Genomic DNA, 22,896 nt, shown 5'->3' with positions numbered 1-22,896 from the left:
GTTTTGAATATATACCTGGTGTGGTTGTCTTTTCATTTGATCATTCAAGAGATTATAGAATGGTAAAACAAGCTGCTTTTACATTCCTTCAAGACTTGGCCTGAAGGCTGCTCTCCATAGCTACCACTAGGATAGCTTTCACATAAGGTTGTCTTTAACCATTCACCATAAGGGGTTGTTTGGACTGATACAAAGTGCCCACTAGAACTAGTGGACAGCATATATCAGGCCACCACCTTCTCACACCCATTCGTATCTGATGTGGCACTCTAGCAAAGTATTAGTTATGAGAAGAAAGTCTCTGTACTACTTCAGGTTTACTATGGCAAAGCCTTGAAATAGCTAGGTTGGGCAGTTTTTATAGATGAGATGTAAGTTTCCTCTGGTGATCTTCATTAGGGCTTCTTTTTAATCAAAGAGTTGGCCAGTCACGAAGCCACCATGTATGCACAGCTGAGCCTGAAAAGAGGAGCATCCTTATAACCCCAGATAGTCTGTAAAGCCCAACATTTTGTCACCTTCCATGCCTTTGGTGATTCATCTGATGCTGATGGTGAATGGGATTTATAAAGGTCCTCCTTTCAGGATAATGTACATAATGGCCTCAAATGGGATGCTTTTGTCACACATCATGTTGAGGTTATCCACCCATTTCTGTTAGTTTGTCCCATGACAGTAAGACCTTAACTGACACTCTAAGGATCTGATTGAGTGAAACATCAGATAGGTGGTACTTAAGTATTTTATTAGTCTCTTCTTTTTAATCCGTACTAGTCCTTTCCTGATCTATTATATGCAAAAATGACGATTTAACTATATCATGCATTTCTGACACCACATTAATCTTTTCTTCTCCCTCCCTGCCTTTTCTCTTGGTTATAACATAGAGGTGACAAGATAAGCAGTCAGCTGTGGAGTTATTTTTACCTGGTATTTATATTAGCTCAAAGTAATGCTCTTGAAGCTTTTAACCTAAGCGGGCTATGCATGCGGTAGCAGACACCACCCATCCTAATGATAGGTTTTCTACACATTGTTAGTGAACACCACCCAATCCATATGAGCTGGAATCCACTGAAATGTTGCAGACTTATTTAGCTAAGAATGGTTTCAATATGGGAGCGGGTGCATTCGAATTCTTGATTGATACAGATCTACCTGCTAGCATTCACCCCAGATGACATTCTGACCTTTATTAATAGGTTCCCTGAAGGATACCATATTTCTAGCAAAATCCTCTACAAACTTAGTGTATTACTCACACATTCCACCAAAAGAGAATAGTTAGTCTCTTTGGTCTGGTGCAGGTGCCATTCTGATGCCACTCACTAATGTATAATTCAAAACAATGCTTCCTGAGGAAATAGTGTGTCCGATATAATCTGCTTTTTCCTGGAAAAATCTGCATGTATTAATAGGTACCACCAAGATTCTTATTACACCACTACACCACTACAACATTACACTTAACGTTTATCGTCGTAACCATGGTGTAATCCTCAAATATATTTGATGCACAAATCCAAGAGATTGAATGGTTGGGCCATTGCTCTTGGAAAGACTGCAGAGGTCAGTGCTAAGCTAAGCAGCTTTCTCTTAAAGCAGCACACACCCAAAAAAGTGATGAAGGTAGTTAATGATCTGGAATTCTGCTTCAACTTTTCTGGAGGGTAATAGATGAGCGTTCATTTGCCTTTTTTTTTTAATAAGACTATAGCAGGCAACCACTCAGTTTATTCAGTTTCCTCTATAATGTACTTAGCAACCATATCCTCCAACATCAACAGCAGCTCCTTCCTTAAATAAATCGGCACTCCACTAAGGTTCTGTCTGACTGGAATGGAATTTTCCCTAGAATAGTTATGTGCTGGAAACCTTGATTTTCCCTAAAGTGCCACATAATATCGTAGGAAACAATTGCACAACCTGTTTTCACTAATCCTCTTCTCCGAACAACACAGCTTGCTCGGGATGGCACAAATTCAAACTGATTTCCAGAAACTAAAACACTTACTTGGAATGGAATTTTCCCTAGAATAGTTATGTGCTGGAAACCTTGATTTTCCCTAAAGTGCCACATAATATCGTAGGAAACAATTGCACAACCTGTTTTCACTAATCCTCTTCTCCGAACAACACGGCTTGCTCGGGATGGCACAAATTCAAACTGATTTCCAGTCTACTTTGATCATACTATCCCAACTCACAAACTAAAACACTTACCTCATAGATCTTGAACCGTGCATTACCTCTGATGGAAAATACCCTTCAAATTCAATGAAATTACTCTCGATTGACACTGCCTTAACATTCAGCTCCTGCAACTCGCCCACGACTTGGCTTAACACCTTAGTGAATATGTTCTTAATAATGAAGGAAAAATGTGATGCTGATCTAAACTCCTGCCAAACCTTACAATAGTATACATGAGAGAGGACCAATGTAGTCATCCTCTGAAATCCTGTTTATACTTATTGCAATTAAATACCATGTTCCCCATGTTATTGCACTCCTCTTGTACAAGGTCATTAATCTCACTAACAGTGCCACTCTAGAGTTAATTCGTTTTTCACATTCTTACAACATTTGGAAAAGGGCCCCCGTTTACTACACACTTCACATTTCTTGTTGACAGCAGGGCACCCCTTAAAGGAAGCAATGTGAAACTGCCTATGGCACCAATAGGATGCATATTTAGCTTCATTTTTATCTCTACCCACTACCATCTCGTCTGTGTTTGATGACTGCATATTTCACACATTTTCTTCTCCTCATTTACTTCCTCTGTCCTTAACTTTGATTTTCCAGTGACTTTGGCCATTTTGATCACTTCAGTAATTTGGCGCCTCCAAAAAGGGAAAACTTTTCTTTTAGAATTGGTATTTACCATGCACTGATCTATGAATATGTCATCCATAGCTAGACCAAAATTTATTAAATTAGCTAAACCACGTAGTGCTGTAAAACTACTCAAACATGGGGTTCCTGTGCACAAGTTTAGCAATGGTACTTTTCCAAGAATATATCACCTAGGGATTTAAAAGGTTTCTAAAATCTTCCTGTGGCTTCATTGGTCACTTATTTCACCAGCACCATATCCTGGTATGCATCTAGGTAAAATCTTGAACATCTCTTGCCCCTCGAACCCTAAACGATGTAAAAGAATGCACTTTTTTTCTGCCAACAGGTATCCTGTCTGCATCTTTCACCAACTTACATGTTAAATTTCTCCTTCCATCTATTCCAAGGCATAAAGGGTCCCGTGTACTGCAAAATCTTTTGTGGCAGGTCAGATTTCCTGCTAGTAGAAAATGCTGTTAGAAACCTCAATGTAATTAACAGAATAGCAGTCAAACATATTGGTTATACGACATCTGAATGACATTGATCAGTCATGCACAACAACACAGGAAGAAGAATATTGGCAAAGAGTCAATGTGTGTAATTTATTCCATGTGTGTTTAGCTCAGAAGAGATTACACAGTGTATGCCTTCAGTGTCTTTTTTATGCAAGCATGTTGCAGTCAAGTTAAAATAAAAGTATACTTAGTTGTGCCTACTCAACACCCTGCAATGAGGGTTGTTTGAGCACTTTGCAGAACAATTACGTATGTGCTTCCATTTCCAAGATGTGTGTGTTTGTGCACATCACAGAATTTCTTTTGTAAATACAGAAGTGGACCACATAACTTTGGTGATTAAGGATGAGCACCATTCATGTGTGTAAATTGCAGAGAGAATCATGCCATACTCACATTGCCTCAATAATAAAAATTCTTATTGTGGTGTGCTTTCAGCTTTTACATTTTAATGAACAGCATGGTTTGTGTGGGGATCGCAGCTAAAATCACCCCTTTCACACACTTCCAAGTTTCCTTCTTATCACAATTGCCAGAATGTAAGTGAGGCATATTGAATGAAAACAGTATTTACTTTGCCTGTTGCAAGAATGAAAAGGAAAACTATCACTGTAGGGCATGTCAATGTGGTTCGGATCCGCTCAATCTCCTCTTCCGGAAACACTTAATATGATGTGTAAAAGCTGTGCTCAGAGTGGTGCTCAAAGTATCTCCATGATAAAGAATGAGTAATTCCACTAGTAAACATCTTGATGCACCGCCCAATCGCTGCGCCCAGAGTGGTGTTCCTGAAGTACCTCAGCAATCAAGTCTGTGTGGATGAGTATTTACCACCACACTGGTACTTCGTTCCTTGTACTTCTCACTGGAATTTACTTAATGAGAGCACCACAAATCCTTCATCTTATCAGCATTGGATTTGTATTGAAAACTTCACCTTCAATATATCCAGAATGTTTAATGTGACTGCTTAAATTCTACTGAGTAATTTTGTTCACCACAATCTAAAATACAAAAAAACTCAAAGGTATCACAATACTACTCTGCTGCTGATATTACGTTGAAAGTAACCTGCTTCACTATATACCTCAGTAACTTGGTCCTGATGAGACCCCGTATCTAGAGGGTCGAAACGCCGTCGACTACAGACAAAAAAAGAGCTTAAATAATTGAAATAATCATAAATGTATATTGCTCATCCTTTTGTACTTTACCAATTACCTGTTTTTCACTTGTTCATTCGCTTTGTCACAGAACATTCACTTAAAAGGTTATGGTCACTTCACTGGGGCACAAGGCGAAAATTAATGTGGATCTATTTGTAACTATTTTGGATATTGTATAATTAAATTACCTACTTCGGCTGAAGTCAGGTAGTCTTGCTGACAAAGTGTATGGGCTGTTTTAATTAATTGATATCAAAATTAATATAGATATCACTAGACTCGACAGAGGGTCATATATGTATACTATATATATATATATATATATATATATTTTTTTTTTTTTGTTTGATTGAATCTGAGCGATCATGTTGGTTGCAGATCTTTAATGATTCAAAGAAATGAGTTGCTTGTGAACATTGTTTTTTGTATTAGTCTAATTAGTGTCTAACAACTTTCTCCAAGGGTGTAAAACTTTCCTCCCCAAGTGCTGAGTCATGACAGCTTTTCAGTATCCTCATAGACTATGTAGATGAGCTCCCTTTATTTTGATGTATGGGAATGTATTTAACATGAATAGCCTGAAAATCCGTCATGAATCCAGCCTTAACCGATCTATGTTGGATATCCCTGCACTTTGCAAGCCCTATGCCGGTTGCATAAGAGATTACGTTTTAAGGTGGCATTACATGTCCATAAACCCTTGACTACAGGACTGATCCTTCAAAGGACATGTTTGAGCTGTTCATCAAATAAATCTTTAATATCTTCTGAATCTATTTTTTTTACCTTAGTCTTGCTCTCTAAAAGCTACAATTTTGGACAAGCTACAATTTTGGACAGGCAGAATTGAACATAGACCAATAGTTTAATAAACAGAAACCATAGTTAAGAAAAGAGTGAAATCGTTTTTTGGAACTAGTTATCAACTGGAAAGGTAGACGGTGCTATTACATGTAGGACATGGACTTGTATACCATTGTGGTTTTAGTGCCACCTAGATATAAAGTTGTTTGCTTTATGTTTAATTGTGTAATTGCTACATCTAGAAGGCAGACTCTACAGTCTATTCCATTAAAAGATATTTGTACATGAGGTTTCATGCTCGTTTAGGCATTTATCTGTTTAAAGAAGGTTATTTGAGACAGTCATCATGATGATGGAACGTTTAAACACTATTACCAAGGTTCCTGAAACATTGATTGTGCCAGCCTACATAAGTCTCTACAATTTTTACGTCCAGACTGCTTGAAAAAAACATAGATTGAATTCCAAACCCAAGTACATTTGGTCTTCTACAACTGTTGTCTTCCCTGAAATGATTGGTGTCACACTTGAAGATTTTCTAATCCCTAAAGGAAACTACAAACATTTTAGAGTAAAGGAGAACTGGCAGGTGTCTCATCCCTACTTAGTTATGGTTATGTGGTGTAGAGTGTTAGGAGTCAGGCAGACCTGCCAAAGAATCTCTTGCTAACAGGTGAAATGTAGAGAACCCTTAAAACACAAAATCAGTGCTCACTCACGTATTGGTACCTTGCTTTTTATTATGAACTACTTCTAAAAATGATGAGTAAGAATTATTGCTATGATTATTGGTAACTCATCTCACAAAATGAAGGAGGGGACCAAAATACACTCCTGTCCTATATCAGCATATATACCTAACTAATTTGTCTAATTACAACCCAAGTTACCACTAGCAGAATGCAGCATAGTTTGAATTAAAATATCAATCCCAAAGCATGTACTAACCTGCATACCTTTATGCCATAAGTCTTACAGCCAGTGATTTGGTTTTTAGAATATTTCCAGCAACAGGTCCGTCTGTTTTTCCCCGCCCCAATTAGCAGTATCTTTTATACCTGATAGTCTATGGTGAGAAGGAGGGTCTGATGATGCTTAACTCTTGTTTCGATTTGCGACGAAATATGTGCAATACTTTAGTTCAGTTTTCAGGTAATATAGGGAAGCTACTGATGTTTTATTTTGTCAATTTCTGTGATACCGATGGAACTGATAAATGCCATTTATAGTTGCTGACCCTCTGCAAAATTGAGCCGATGTAGAGAGGAAAAATGTGAGCTACAGAACAAGACAAAAAATACACGACAAATAAGCATACAATATTCAAAGCTGAGGAACATGTTCTGCAAAGTGCTCAATAGAATATAACAAGCATGCGTTCTAGACCCTAAACGTCTGATAAGCTCTCCAGTATATTCTATGCACAAACAATGGTCATGTTAACATGCAGTAAGGCCTTTGTTAAATGTAAAATTGCACTTATGTTTAATGAAAAGCCTAAAAGCTATTCCACTTTCTCCACAACAGCAGCTTAAAACTCTAAAAGCAAAATAAGACACATTTCTCTTTCCAAAATGTAGTAAGCTCAACCTGACATCCAAGAGCATGCCTCCACAGTTGTGTGGGAGCCTGGTCAGTTCACTGTAAAGACCAGTGGGTGCAGACTATTGTCAAGGTGGAATGTGCTTTGAAATTGTGTCCTTGTGCACAGTGCTTGTTCTTAAGAAAATAAGGCTGAAGAAGGATTATGCTTGTGTATTTGAGTTGATAATTTCTGATCTGTATCAACAGTCAACTTCAAGCAACTTTGTTGTGCAAATGCCTAATGGTAGTTTTAATTTAATTCTTTGTTTTCAACCTGCAGAACATACTGCCTCAAAGGCAAGTGCCAAAGAAGCAGAGAAGATCGCCTCTGCTCTGCCGCCCATTGTGCCAAATGTGGAGTTTATGTCACAGAATGCCCAGGGTAGGTTACTCCCTGACACACTAACATATCTGTGTTGGCATCTGAGCACTTTGGAGGGTTAGAGAAAGTGCCATATGTGTCTGCTTTATAATATTCGTTTATGCAGACTTTGCCTCCATCACTTGGCTCCGAAGAGGGCGCACACATCACCTGTTGTAATGAGATCTAGAATGCTCTCACTTGCTTGTGGCCTCCAATTTATGTAAACAAGATAAGAGGTTCCTTAGGGGTGTTTTATGTGATTTTTACATGGTGTGGCTCAGTCGGTGAGTACCTTTCGAGACATTAGATGTCATAAATGTATGTGGAACAAACAAATTTGATGCAACAGCATGTAACCTGGTTAAACTTATTTATATAATTGTTTGAAATGGTGTCATTTTGTATGAAACCTATATAATAACATTAAAGTATCTGACATAAACAGAAGTTCTGCAGTAATTAGGTAAGGTGACGTGAGTAGTGCATGTGAAAATTGAAAACCAGATAAGACATTTAAAAAAAGTAATCTTTGAAAAGGTCATGCCTGTGGCCATTAGAAGTCCGTGTGATTCAAACAAATCTGATAGGATAAAAATCAGAGAAACAATCAAAATATGCAATCCAAACAACATATTGTAGTTGATGTCGTTTTAGAATCCTTAATGAAGACCGGGTGGGGAGGTCTCACTCAGGACATGGTGACTGGCCCACGAAAAGAAGCACCCAGTCATGAGAAAAATCACCTGCAGAATTTGAAGATTCCAAAACCAATTAATGGGAGGGGGAGAAATTACTGAAAAGATAGTAAAGAAACATTCTCCTCAGTGCCGAATCTAGACAATGCAGGGCACTGTCCCTGTCAATTATGTACTTATTAACTAGTCCACAGCATGTATAAAATCATATAAACACACTCCTGTTGTCTGCTTTATATTTTGCCCAAGTTCATAGGGATATATGTCTGCTCAATATGTATTGACTCCCTTTTATTTAGCCATGTTGTGACAGTTGATAGTTCACAACTTGTGTATGCTGTGCTTATTTTCCAATCATAATCGTTGAAAGCGTGTATTTATTTTTATCTGTTGACTAAATGCGTATAATTCCTAATGTGAGTATAATTTTCCCTTTTGGTGACACCAACTATTGAGGTGCACACAACCCCGTTGTGATGAACGTTTAGTTGTGTGCAAAAGTAAAGTCAGGGAGAACTTGGCAATTTTGAATCACAGCAGACCAGCAAAAAAGTGTCAATTATGTGGGGTATGGGAGCTGTGGCAGCAGGTTGACAAACATAAGATGCACAAGTTTGTTATTACAAGATGCACATGTGTACTCCTCTTGATAGACCAATATTACAGCATCACCAGCTATTTGTTACTTGTGAAACTAGAAAAAAGTAAAGGTGGCCTTGAGAGTTTTAGGTCTTATGGGGAATACCTGTAGGCTGTCTCATCATCAGCTAAGGAGTGGTGAACTTCACGCATCTTCAGAGGTTTGCTGAAGTCGGGCTAAGAAACCTTACTGGAAACATTAAGGAAGTAGGAAATGCCTCTGACTTTGAGGGGAGTAGGAGGAAGGAAAGTCAGAAAAATAAGCGAAGAGTGGTTTTGTATATATGTTAAAGGCTACAGTATGAAGGTCTGTTCTTGAATTACCTTCACCAGGTTTGAGTCTTCAACCAGCTGAGGTAAATGGGAGTTTCTCCTGTATTGACTCTTTCATAGATTCACATACTTGAATCTTCCCCGTCGTCATGGTGGGAGCCCCACAGCATTTAGAATAAGCAGTACTAAAAAGTGCATTGAAAGAACATAGAAAAAGCAAGTGACCTTGTTAACCAATTCACGTTGTTTTAATAGACCCAAACTTCAGCCAATCAGAGACTGAACCCAGGGCCACTTCTCCCTTGCATAGTCACCAGACATCAGATTTCTAACCGCACGTTGTGTGTGAGGGAATTTTCTTGAGCTCTGTTCAGTTGTTAGTTGGTGAACCTTTTAACCCTGTTTTCCTCTCAAGGATTTCTTTGGATTCAGCTATAAGTTACTGCGATTTACCTGCTGTATGTCTGAAGGATCTAAGGAAAGGCTTTTTAGGACATGCAGGTCCTGTGGAAAGGCAAGACTATTTTCTGAAGATCCTCATAAGGAGTACCTATATTGTTTACTTCCTAACCATAAGTCGAAGGATTGTAAGCACTACAGAACCTTTTCTGTAAACTATGGCTTCCAAAGAAAGTCCAGTTCCCAATCTTGTTCAGACAAGGAGGAGGGTCCTAGTCACTCTCCACCAGAGAGAAAACACAAAAAAATCTGAAAAAACAGCTTCTAAGAACTCCTCTACAGGCTCTGGGTGGAAGAAATCGTACACCTCATCCTCTGTACCTCTTACTCCTCAGACAATTACCTGTCGACAATGAGACCGTTGACAGAGCCTTCGTCGAGGACATCGGCTTCAACAAAAACTTCATAGGCAGCTACTCTTTTAACATCCGTGAGCATAGTCACCTGAATGACAACAGCTTCATCAACGGGGGCGTGATGACCACCACCCCGTCGAAGGCGATGGCCATCCCGTCGATGATCGCTTCGTCAACGACAGTATTTAAGTCACCATCGATACCAGTGTCTGCGACAGTGACCATTATAAAGAAGTTCTTTGTCGACGACCTCATCGACGAGGAACAAAAAAGCAGCATTCTTTGCTGAAAATGTCTCTGCTCAGCTCCGACCAGATTTGACGTCACCCAGCAAGGTGTCCCCACTGCCTCCGTCCCAACTTCTTGACACAGAGGAATCAGCCAATGAAGGGATTTTCGGGCCTGCATACAGCCCTTCACATTTGCAAGTTCAGCATCAGGAATCGGAGGATGAGGAGGATCCTGGCAGGGACACTCCCAGTTACTTGGAAGGAGACTATTAATTCACGGACACTCAGCAGCCAATATTCCACCAATACGACTCCTTTCAAGAGCACTATCCCTATGAAGAGCACGATGATGAACATCAAGCTGAACAAGTACCATCACAGCGCCCATCTCCTTAGTCACTGACTTAAGACACATGCTAAATGATTATTAAAAGCTTTTTCCCGAAACACATGCGCCAGTCCCTCTAGCTCCGGGTCTCACAGAGGCACTTGCTGTGGTACCTTTGCCACCAAGTACCAAACCAGACCGGACTCAGGAAATCTGACCTGCACCTCCCACCATAGCCATCAGGGATGATTATATTGAAAGCGATCCAGATCAACCCGAGGAAAGAGAATTACTCCAAGACCCAGATACACCACATCAGGAATTGAATGACTGAATGATCTCCGACACCTACATCTTCTCCGTCAAGTTCTCCTCCTGAGGATATCGGAGGATTTTAGGGAATAATGAAAGATTTGATCTGCCTCTCCCGCTCAAACAAACAATGTTTTCTGTATGATTTCAAGGACTCGGCAAAGAAATCGGTCAGATTGATCCCTGTTGTCTCTTACATATGGGAGGAAGGTTTGAAATTAATAAAGAACCCAGCCTCAGTCACTGCTGTGGTTCCTCGCATGAACAAAAACTATAAGGCCCCGTATTCCTCACCTTGATAGGGCATCTTCGTCCAGTGGTAATGCAAGCCGCAAAGCTAAGCGCCAGGAGCCCTTCTGCCCCTTGTTCAGCTCCACCAGACTAGGAAGGACGAAGACTCGACAACAGTAGCAAATGCTTTGCAGCTATGGCAGCCACCTCCATCAGAGCGTCAAACGCACTGGCCATTCTCGGTCGCTATGACTGCCAAATGTGCTCCGATTTTGCATCTCTTCTCGACCACCTTCCCGAAGACAAAAAAAAAAGAGGCAAAAGACATTCTGCAGGAGGGTGCCAAGGCGTTGTCAGAGATCATTGATACAGCAATGGACATATCTTCTATCGCCTTTAGGCAGATTGCGGGCGCTGCAGTCCTGCGCCGACAGGGCTGGTTAAAGGCTACCTCATTTTGCCCAGAGGTCCAAGCCAAGTTATTTGATAAGCCCTTTGTTGGGGAGAAGTTATTCCGCAAGCACATGTATGACGCCCTTCAGGCCATCAAGGCTGACATGGACACAGTGCATTCTCTAGGAATACTACAACAGAAGTGTTTTCCGTCCTTTCATGGGGGAAGAGAAAGAGGACGATTTACACAATGATCCTCTTACTAGTCGTACAGGTGCCAGCCGTATGCACAGCAAGGATATTGACCATAGGATTACTCTAGACAGTCAGCTTGAAGGAGGCCTTTGCTGGGAGGAAAGCCCAAGATTCTGCAAGACGTCAGTGACTTTTCTCTGGCACTAGTCACCTTGTACCACCACCAGACCACATTTGAACCACCACCTCTCCACTTTTTTCAACCAATGGGAGAGGATCACAATGGACAAATGGGTGTTGGAGATCATACATCAGGGTCAAACCCTGGAATTTGTTTAGAAGTCCCCCTTACTCTCCTAAAGCAGGATATTTCCGTGCTTCTCTTGAAAGGAGCGGTAGAGGAAGTTCCTTTCCGATCAACGCAGCTTCTATTCCAACTTCTTCCTAATAAGGAAACATTTTGGGAAATGGAGACAGGTCATGGACCTCAGACAGCTAAACAAATATTTTTTTCAAAAGACCTTCAGAATGCTGTCATTGCAGGAGATTCTTCTGGTGGTCAACAGAGGAGATTTCATGAGGTCTTTTAATCTGTTAGACGCATATTTCCCCATTCTTGTTCACATAAACCATCGTCTGTTCTTGATGTTCGAGGTGGCAGGGTGCCACTGTCAATGAAAGGTTCTCCCTTTTGGTCTATGATAGACTCCCAGGGTTTTTACAAAATGCATGGCGCCAGTCACTGCTTTCTTGAGAAGACAGTCACTAGGTATTCACCTACCTGGATGACTGGTTGGTCAATGGCTCCACATTCCACTCTGCGAAAGAAGTTACCTTGGCTTGTCGGTATCTGTTTAAGTCTCCGGGGCTGCAACGAAATACAGAAAGGTCATCTCTCATTCCAACGGAGTCATTTGTATTTCTAGGGGCCATTCTAGACACCACGGTTGCCAGAGCTTACCCGACCGCAGAGAGATTCAAAGAATAATGTGGAAGGCTGCTTTCTTTCTGAGATGAGTGTGCACTTCAGTGAGGATGTGCAAATCGATGTTGGGGATGCTATTCTCATGCATCCCAATAATTCCAAACTGTCGCCTACAAATGAGACTTCTACAGGAGCAGCTAGATGCTCAGTTGAGTCAAATTCACAGCTTGTTCGAGAAAATCATTGACATCAAATCTATGAGGAGGAAAGCTCTGTCATGGTGGGGAGAGGAAGGCAATATATCTCCAGGTCTTTCCTTCAAAGCGGCTCCGCCAAATTACATAATGACAACAATTCTTCCTTGGGCAGTTGGGGAGCACATTTACAGGCGCTAGAGTTCTATGGAAAATGGTCTGTCCAGGAAGCGCAGATGCACATCAACATGCTAGAACTAAAGGACGTTTTCCTAGGGCTACAGTTGTTTCTACCCAGAATTTGCAGATCCTCTGTCCTGTCAGAACGGACACCACCACAGCTAGATTTTACCTTGCCTAGCAAGGGGGCACGAGAACAAAGAAACTATCGTCTCAGGCCCAGCAAATTTGAGTGGTTTCTAAAATACAAAACTTCATTGCAAGACGAACATGTCCCGGGCATAGACAGTATATGGGCGAGTTCTCTCAGCAGGGCAACCAGTCAATGCCATAAATGGGAAATGGATCCAGACAGCTGTCTCTTGTCTTCAAGAATGGAGTACCCCAAAACTCGACCTTTGCAACTCTATCTAGCAAAAAGTGTGAAAGGTTCGCAAGCAGATTCCCTCAGTAGGGAAATGCACTTCAGGTACAGTGGACAGGAATGTTTGCCTATGCATTTCCACCCTTCCCTCTCATTCCCAGGGTGTTACGCAAGTTAAAGAAAGAGGCATGTCATCTTAGTCTAATAGCCCCGGCATGACCCAGACAGTATTGGTATACGGAACTTCTACAGTCGGTATGCCCACCCTTCCAATTCCAGCCAATGAAAAACCTAATCTCAATGAGAAATATTACATTCACAAAAAAAGTCTGCCAATTTGTCAGCATGGCACCTCATTAACATGAGTTTGGATATCTAGTTATACCAACAGAGTGCAAATCTATCCTGGAACAGTGAAACTTTTTCCATAAATACATTTTATATTGCAAAATGGAAGAGATTTTGATGTTGGTGTATCGAAAATGACCTACATCAGTTTCACTTTTCTCCAGAGCAGTTGCTGTATCTTCTTCACTTGGCAAAGTCAGACTTGGCACACTCTTTACCAAAGTGCATTTAGCAGCAATTTCCAGATTCTGCAGAAAGACTGGGCAAATATCTCTATGGTCCAATAGACTAGTAAAGGAATTTATGAAGGGCTTGAGCAGGGCTTTCCCACCAATCAATCCCCCTGGCTACATCCTGGCAGTTAAATACAGCTCTTTCACAGTTTATTAAGTCACCTTTCGAACCTATTCATAATGCAGGCAAAAAGTATGTCTCATGAAAGACGTGCCTTCAAATGACCCTCAAGTCGACCTTGAGGGTTAGAGAGATTCAGGTATTTGCAATCTGAGCCATTTCTACAATTCAAAGACGATTAGGTATTGTTAAGGACAACATTGATTTCTAAGGTTCCTACCTCTTTTCACTTGAATGAATCTATAATTTCGTCAGCATACTTTAAGAATCCTCCTTCCGCGGCGAAGGCTCTCAATTCTCTGGATGTCAAACGCTGCTTGAAAGTCTACAGGACAAAACATTTCAGAAAATCTGATCAGCTTCTCATCTCTTTGCACCTCCTAGAAAGGGCTATGCACTCTCAAGAAGCAGCATAGCTCGCTGGGTTCAACAGCTATTACTTTTTGCCACAACAAAGGAAGGCCACTGTCAGGAAAAGTGGGCGCACACTCGACCAGGAAGATGGCTACATCCACAGCCTTATTTGCAGGAGTGTCGCTTCCAGACGTTTACAGGGCAGCAACATTGTTGAATGCCCATACTTTCAGCAAGCATTACTGTTTGGATTCAGCATGGAAGGCGAATGTGGCTGTTGGGTAGGCAGTCTTAAGTCACCTTTTTCATTAAAGTCCAGATTATCTTTTACTTTGTTTTATTGTCCATATGCTTTGTTAAGGTATTATTGTGATTGATTGCCTGTGTTCCAGCTGTTTTTGCTAGCTGATAGCTCTGTCACAATGCTTGACATCTTATTTCCGATACACCTCTGTAAGAGTGGTTCTACCTACACGCTTTGTTTACTTACTGCTAGCTGCTCTGATTCAAGCATGTGAATCTTATGAAAGATTGAATACTAGAGAAAAAAACAACTTACCTGTACACTGTGGTTCTCCAGTATTGATATCCTTCATAGATTATCATGCGACCCATCAACCTCCCCGTTTAGGCCTACCACTCTAATACCTCATACGATATTCAAATATATGAAGAGACAGACGTGGTTCAATTCCTTCTGTGTGTTCATTCAAGCAAAGCAGCAAAAATGCCAGACGCATTTCGGAGCTCACCGCTCCATGCTCACGGGTCAGTTATGTAACCGACCTGTGAACAAGGAGCAGTGAGCTCCTAAACACATTGGATGGTTTTGCTGCTTTGATTAAGTAAACGCACAGAAGGAATTGAGCTGTGGCCTGCTCTTCATGTATGTGATTATCATATTGGAGGAGAGCAGTATTATTATGATTGGAGAGGTCTGCTAACCCACCGTCACAAGAGGCGGGAGAGTCAGCGAACTTGGTTGTTTGAGATGTATATATTTTCACGCTTGTGCTCGAAATATGGTGGCTCTGTAGGGGAGAGGGGGTCCTGGGTCCATCCTTTGATTGGCTTAACCAGTGTGAACAATGTCACTTGCTTTTTCTGTGTTTTTATCATTTGTACTTTTTAGTACTGCTTATTTTAAATACCGTGGGGCTCTCACCATGACGAGGAATATTCAGGCATGTGAATCTATGAAACATATCCATACTGGAGAACCACAGTGTTCAGGTAAGTAACTTGTTTTTATCTGACCGGTTGCTTGAGGCCAGGGGTTTATTACAGATAACCCCTGCCAGGACCATTACCAGTCTGACTTCGTAACCCCAGATATATTGGTATAAATCAGAAATTAACCACTTTAAGACATGATAGTTATATATGTAAATGCTATGAATTGTTGCAGACAATTAAAAGGAAAAACCTGGATAAAAATAATTTTAAAACTAATTTGATTGAAAGAAAGCTCAAACAGTAGCCGTTATATACTCATTATGATTGATGTATTCTTTCCAAAATGTTATTATAGCCATGACTTTAAAATAGTTATCTGCTGGACATCATTTAAACTTAATTGCTCACATAGGATAGCCATGATCTCCAATCGACTGTTCGTGGCAGGTGTGTGGGCTTCTTGGGGGGGAGGGAGGGGAGGTTACTTGCAGGAGTTATCCTGTAGGCCAGGCAGGATTGGAGTCATATGAGGTAACAGGTGAAGGCGGTTTCTTCTTCTTGAGCTTCTATCCTTCTAATCCTTACCCAACGGCTTTTATACTATTACTACAGGATAATGCCATGAATGTTTTATTTTTAGGAGAGGTGGAAAAAGCCATGTCTGAGCTGCACTTAAATTTTGCTGGGGTGCCAGAGGAAGAGTGTTCCTATGAGGCCCTGTACAATGCCACATCCTGCCATTCCCTAGATAGCTTGATGAACGGCAAGTCATCGGACCGGGACTCACTTGGCCAGGAGGCTGAAACTTCGTTGGTGAAAGCTCAGTCAGTACGTAACCAGGTTTGGTGTTTTTTCTTGGGTTGTGTTTGGTTATGTTATTTTCTCTAAGTGCAGGTTTACAGAGCTTGTTCTGCCAAATAAAACAAGAGGAATCTAAAACAGTTGTAATGGTGGATAAAAAACAGAAGGTATTAAGCTGTAAAAAGCTAGGTTTTTTTATCTCTTTCTTAACCATACAGAGTAGATTTCTGCACTTAGGAAACAGGGCATTTTCCATTCTACTTGTTGCTGCAAGTCTCTGCCGTGACGCTTTGTAAAGTTAGGTATTCAGCTTCAGAATGCTCAGCTATTAAAGATGGTGGCAGCTGCTAATGCAAGTGGGCGCATTTTCATCTTTCGGATAACTTTTGATATTAGTTAATGAGCAAAGTAAGGCTCGAGCCTTGCTCGGGCTGGCTGCCTGTTTCTGACCCACCCCTTGTCTGATGGGAATAGCAAGTCATAACAGAGCTTAGCCCAATGCCACTAGCAGTGCCCCTTTCTCCTTCAAAAACCAAAACGTGCAGCTTCTTTGTTATCAAAGGGTAACTGGCAGTAGTGTTATACATGGCCAAAAATAATTACTGAAATGGTGTTTCAGAACATTGTTCAGAGGGCCATGTGGCAAGCAAGGTTTACTGGACCCAATATTGGGGGTTGAGGCCTTTTACTCCTGATTTCCTGGGGCCTGACCTTCTATAGATCCTGAGGAACTGGCCTAAGTACCTCTTCAGCACTTGACTCTCTGTGGTATCGGTAGTTCGAGCAGTCCAAGGCTTCTTGAGAGGTTGGGGGCTAGACACATGAGGGTGAACCAAGTCTCACAACTCAAAATACGTTCAGCAATAAATGATTGTCCAGTCAAATACTTGCTTTTATGAAAAAGACTATTTATATACAAGTTCAAAATAAATTCAACATTCACAAACAATACAAACAGTCCCTTAAGGTCAGGGCTCTAGTGTTTTATAGACAGGTCCTACTCCCCTCTCGCTAGCAATTGTGGTATTCCCCATTCACTATAGGCGACAATCATGTTAAGCCCTACTAATATTCAGAGTCTCGGGAGTCCCACACTGACTCTTTGTTAAAGTGAAAAGTGTTCCAGCGCTGAAGCGCTATATGGTATACAAATTCCCCCAGAGCTGCCTGGCCCTTAAACCAGTCTTTCCCGTACCAGCAGGATCTGAGCAACCGGAGCCTGTGGGCACTGAAGCTGCAGCAGCTGTCTACGGTAAGTTCCTCACACGTCCCGGGAGGGGCAGCGGTCAGATATACTCAAGTTCTCACATGCGGTCCGGTGGAAGCAGCGAGGGGTCCTCAATGCTTGGTAAGTTTCTTTGGATCCTCTCCACAGGTGGCCGCCGACTTGCCTCTGCACACAGGCTATGGTCCAATCGCCACAGTAGCATTTCTTCATTGTTGCCCCAGCTGGCATATGATCCAACTTGGATTGGTAAATAAAAAGGCAAAAAGCTCCCACGTCATTATGAAGGTGCACATGTATGTTGTGGGCGCCTACAATCTGTGGAGGGAGGATGTGTGATTGCGACTTTTTTTAAGCTGTGCTGTACAGCATCACTGAAAACCATTGAGAAAACAAAACGTTCCTCAAGACGGTGCTTGGCTTGTGCTTGTTCTTAACTGTCCATTTATTCAGCTCACCTGACAATGACAATTTGACTTGCGGTTTCTTGCTTATAATATGGCAATGTCACCAGGATAGTGGGCAGATGAGGGTTATTGATTGTATATTAGTTCTTATTGCAACCTAATGTACCAGATGAAACACAAACATTTATGAATTAATTGTATTTTTATTTTAAGGAGTCTTCACATATTTCAAATGGCATTCACTGTGTGAGTTATGCGCCAATTGTTTTGATGGCTTAGCCTGAAAATTCATTCTTAGGATATTGTTGGCATGTCCACTTTTAGAGTTAGAATAGTTTTGGTAGAGGAGATGGAAATTTGAAGTTTTCTCAATTATATTATTTAGCCTCAGTAGGTTGGAGAGGAGAGTGTTCCGGTGTGTGGGATCCATTGTGGCTGTTATTGATTTACACTGAGATCGTAAGTGTGTGTTCTGAACAGTTTATTACAAATGTATCCCAAAAATACCAATAACCAGAAAATATATCCTGAAGGAACTGATGGTGAGATGAAAAATTGTATAATGAACCATGCAAGGTTTTTTTAAAGGTTTTTTTTAAAGATGCGTATCTTTTTTTTTGTTAACTGTCAATGTTTTGGCAGGCGTTGGGTGTAAAGGATGTCTCGTGAGTCCGTTGACCCACAGGCAAAAGAGATCTTGCAGGTTATGTTTGATAATGTCTTTGAAATGTCTTTGAAAATGTCACTCATACCTCACATACTCGATAGGTAGGTTACATCACTTATACTAATAGGGATGCCATGAACTATGAGCAGATTTTGATATTGCTTATAATTTGACAGCACCTTGTGGTTTTTTTAATCCCACGTTTTCCTATATACTGCAACCTAAATTTCCATGTTAACCCCCCCCAAAAATTAATTTTCACCAATAAAGAACATTCAGGCCTGTTTTGCTTTTAGGTGTTAACTGGGACTATTTGTCATTATTATAATTTAAAATCTAAACCCTGACAGCATTGGACTGGCAGTTTGTTTTTATGTTCTTGACACCTCTTAAGTGTTTAGAAGCTGGCTTAAAAAGAAACTGGCAAAACCAGGGGTTTGAAGCATGTGTAGTTGTAGATACACATGCTGTGCATATTCGTGCCATCTAGTATTTGGATGTGTGCATGTCTTTTTTCAAGTCACATGGTACTGTGACTCCTCCTTTTGCTGGTAATGCGCATGGTGACCGATTTGTTTGCCAGATTGTTTTCTTTTGCTCCGGTTTGACACCGTCGTGGTGTATTCTTCTTGGTTTACACTTTTCCCATCTCAATCGGTATTGTTATCGATCGCGTTCCTACTTCTTCTCAGTTTGGTTCGGTGATTCTGGAATCGACTGGGTGGTTTCTTCCATTGAGGCCCACGTAGACCTTTGCCCTTTGAGGCCTTCTTCAGTCCTTAGACTCAGCTCCTCCTCGGAGTCACATAAAATACCCGCTGACCGATCTCCACCGTGTCTCTAATTTGTATCTCTCCCTTGAGCACAACTAGGCTGACTGCGACACTTGGCGCTCCTTCTGCTCCAAGAAAACTCTTCACGACCATCGGGCTTGACAACTTGAAATGTCACGGAGTTGCGTAGATGACACACCAGACCTTTTCGGTACAAAGGACATCAAAGGGGAGCACCATGCACAAGCAGATAAAGAGACCTTCTCTCATGATGACAGCTCTGGCCTGAAAATCCATGATCTGTGACCTGCGCAGTTAGAATACTGTACTACCCTTACATATCCACCGACCCCAAGCAGAGCAGCTCCTCTCTAAGGGTCAAGCAGGTACTTTGGAGCAGCAGCGACAAATTGCTGGGTTACCACTGCCTTCAGCCCATGATCTGCATGAACAACATTTTCGGAAATGCCTAGCCCCGGCTCAGCGCTGAAAAAAGCATTGAGGCCGAGTACTTCAGTACAGGTCACCCCCGGTTCTCAGTTCAGCTGACCTGCACAGGCAGATACCTCAGCTCTGAAACAGAAGCCGGCGTCGGAGCAGAGACCATCGGAAAAGAGACCATCGGTGCCAGACGGCAAGTTCTGCCAGGGATCAGGGACTGTCGAGCCTATTCTTAAAAAATAATAGATCGACTACCGCCAAAAACACTGGATGATTCATCCCCATACAGTCCAGATAATTAATTGTCCTCCTGGTTCTGTTGTCCAGCCTTCAAAACGGCAACTGACTTTTGAAGAAGTTTGAGACATGCCGCCTCCACCAGAGCAGAGGAAGAGAATGAACAAGGCTACAAACCCTTTAGATTTTGCTGTGCCTCCACCCCTCCCTGTTCCACAGCACTCACCATCAACCTCCTGCTTCTCCAGTTGACCCTATACCATAAATGTCTCAAGGGTCACCTCATTCAGATATCGGGGGACATGGCCATGAGGATACCTTTGACATCCCTCCACAGGACGCTCCCTGGGGTTTATATGATGGTGATTCACAAGCAGATAGAGATCCTAACCTTTACCCTGCAAATCCTTCCCCTCCCAATGATACCACTTCCTACCATGACCTCATTGGTAGGGTTGCTTCTTTACATAAATTGAATCTACGTTCTGAGCTATTAGAGGATGATTTCCTTTTTTTTAAACTGTCATTCACACAACGCTTCATTCAGTATGTCCCGATGCTCAAAGGCATGCTTCGACACACACCAGACATCTTCCAAAACCCATTTAAAGCTAGGGTCATTACACCAAGGGTAGATGAGAAGTACAAGTCTTCCTCAACTGTCCCACTCTACATCAGGGGCCAGCTCCCACCTGACTCTTTAATGGTAGCAACTGCATGTAAAAGTCAATTCTCAAATCACTGGTGTTGCCCACCACCAGATAAGAAAGTTAGAAAATAGATGCTGCAGGCAAAAGGGTAGCTGTGCAATCACCCAATAATTTTCAGATTACCAACTCCATTGAGCTGCTTTCCCCGATATGACTGGGCTCATTGGGACGAAATGGAGAAACTGCACCAATATCTCCTTGATGAAAATAAGATTAGAGGCTATGAGATAGTCTCTGAAGGGAAGCAGATCTCAAACACCACCATACGCTGTGCCCTAGCCGCTGGGGATACTGCTGCTAGGGGGATTAACTCTAGTGTTCTGCTATGTAGGCATACATGGCTCTGTGTCTCCGGTTTAAAAATGGGAAACCCAGCAAAATGAACTTAATCTGCCGTTTGATGGAGAACACCATTTTAGGCCACAGGTAGACACTTTGCTTGAAAAAATTATAAAGGACAACGAAAGAGCAAAAGCGATCGTTGTCCTTAAAAGCCCTTCCCATTTTGAGTCCTTTAGCCGTTCATCCTACTATGGAGGTTCCAAAACTACTTACACTGAAATCTCCACATCATACCAAAGGTCACAAGTCTATAACACCTCTCCCTGTTTTCGAGGTTCCTACTGAGGGAGCAATTCCAAAGGCAGAGTTAAAGGCTGTTCTCTCAAAGGATCTTCCACCACCAGTAAGCCCTGACTTACCTCTTATTCCCCCTGATCACATAATATCATACGGGGGTATTCTTCAAGGGTTCTTTCCCACATGGCGGAACTTCACCTCCGACAAGTGGGTATGGTATATTATCCAACGTGGTTATTGTCTGAAGCTCACTTCTGCTCCTCCCAACATTGCTCCTCGCAAACACAAATTCTTCCCACACCAAAGGTTACTCAGGGAGGATGTCCAAGTCCTCTTCCTAAAAGGAGCAATAGAACCCATCCCTCACCATCAACAGGGTGTGGGAGTTTACTTACCATACTTCCTTATCCCTAAAAAAGACGGTCCCTCAGACCAGTATTGGATCTCAGGCCCTTAAACGAATACATTCTCTCAGAGAAACTTTCACACGGTCACTCTTCAGGATTTCATCCCGCTACTACAACAAGGCGTCTTCATGGCCTCACTTGATCTCAAGGATGCATATTTCAACATTCCAGTCCATCTGGCACATTACCGGTACCTCAGATTTTTGGTAAGTGGACATTACAAATTCAAGGTGCTTTTTGGAGGGGGGGGGTGGGGGGGAGGTAGAGTCCCTTCTGCGTCCAGGGTCTTCACTAAATTCCTTGCAGCAGTGGCTGCTCACCTATGCAGACACTGCGTTCATGTTTTTCCCTATCTGGACAAATGGATTATCAAAAGGGCCACTTGTGAAAAATGTCACCAAGACACTTGGGTCACTATCAACTAGGTTTTACTATCAGCGCTCTAAAATCCCATATTCAACTCCTTCATAACCAACCTTATCTAGGGGCACTCCTCAACTCAGAGATGGGTGTAGCTTACTCAAATGCTGCCAGGATACACTCCTTTCAACACTCATTCCTCTTTGGCACACCAATGGTCTCAAGCAAAGGGTCTATGGGAAGATCTAGTGTTGGCCAGCTGTTAAGCCTGCCACTCTCTGCAATTGTGGTTCACCAAGAACTTATTAAAAGGACTTCCATTCCCAGTTCTTTGAGCATTGGGGACTACCAGAAACATATCTCTTTGTCACATCAAAAAAATGCCAAATGCCCAAACTTTGCCTCCAGGTTTCTGCACACACACTCCCAGGGCAATGCACTGTGGACGAGTTGGTCAGGGATATTTGCTTAAGCTTTTCCTCCTCTTCCATCTACTTCCGTTTGTGGTCCAGATACTTCGACAGACATCATTCTCTCATCCTGGTGGCTCCCACAAGGGCAGGACAGCCATGGTCCACCACCCTCCTCAAACTCTGTGACCCTACACGAGACACTCCCTAACGAGCAGGGCATTCTCACGCAGAACCATGGAGAAATCAGGCACCCATATCCCAGGTCTCTCAGCTTTGCGATGTGGCTCCTGAAGTCTTTGAATTTTGATACCGTTGGTTCCCACCTGAATGCATGGACAGAAGCGTGCAGGCTTACCACTCGTGCCTGTTTCACTGCCAAATGGAAGAGATTCGTTCACTAGTGTCACTCCGAGCATATTGATCTCTTAGTAACCAAAGTACAAGACATTGTCTTTTACCTCTTTCACTTACAAATTTCTGGGTTAGCTTTCACATCCATAAGACTACACTTAGCAGCTGTAGGTGCTTATCTTCTGAACAGGCAACACCTTTCCCTATTCTTAGCTAGATTAATGGGCCATCAATGTAAACCC

At 41.9% G+C, this 22,896-nt stretch overlaps 1 protein-coding gene across 19 annotated transcripts in view; it reads left to right on the top strand.

Moving 5' to 3' along the window:
• ANKS1A (ankyrin repeat and sterile alpha motif domain containing 1A) overlaps nt 1–22,896 on the top strand; it is a 1,389,901-nt gene that overhangs the window by 671,358 nt on the left and 695,647 nt on the right. For all 19 annotated transcript variants that reach the window (XR_014978931.1, XR_014978928.1, XR_014978939.1 and 16 more), the window contains 2 exons: nt 7,194–7,295; nt 15,924–16,111. Coding sequence is in view for 16 of the 19 variants with exons in the window: in XM_085645485.1 (XP_085501611.1) it covers nt 7,194–7,295; nt 15,924–16,111 (290 nt within the window). In the remaining 3 variants the exon portion in view is untranslated. The remainder of the gene's footprint in view (nt 1–7,193; nt 7,296–15,923; nt 16,112–22,896) is intronic.

Source organism: Triturus cristatus, chromosome 1_1 (assembly GCF_964204655.1).
Source record: "Triturus cristatus chromosome 1_1, aTriCri1.1, whole genome shotgun sequence".
Taxonomy (NCBI): Eukaryota; Metazoa; Chordata; class Amphibia; order Caudata; family Salamandridae; genus Triturus; species Triturus cristatus.
The sequence above is the reverse complement of the archived record's forward strand: the minus strand, read 5'-3'. Positions and strand labels throughout refer to the sequence as shown.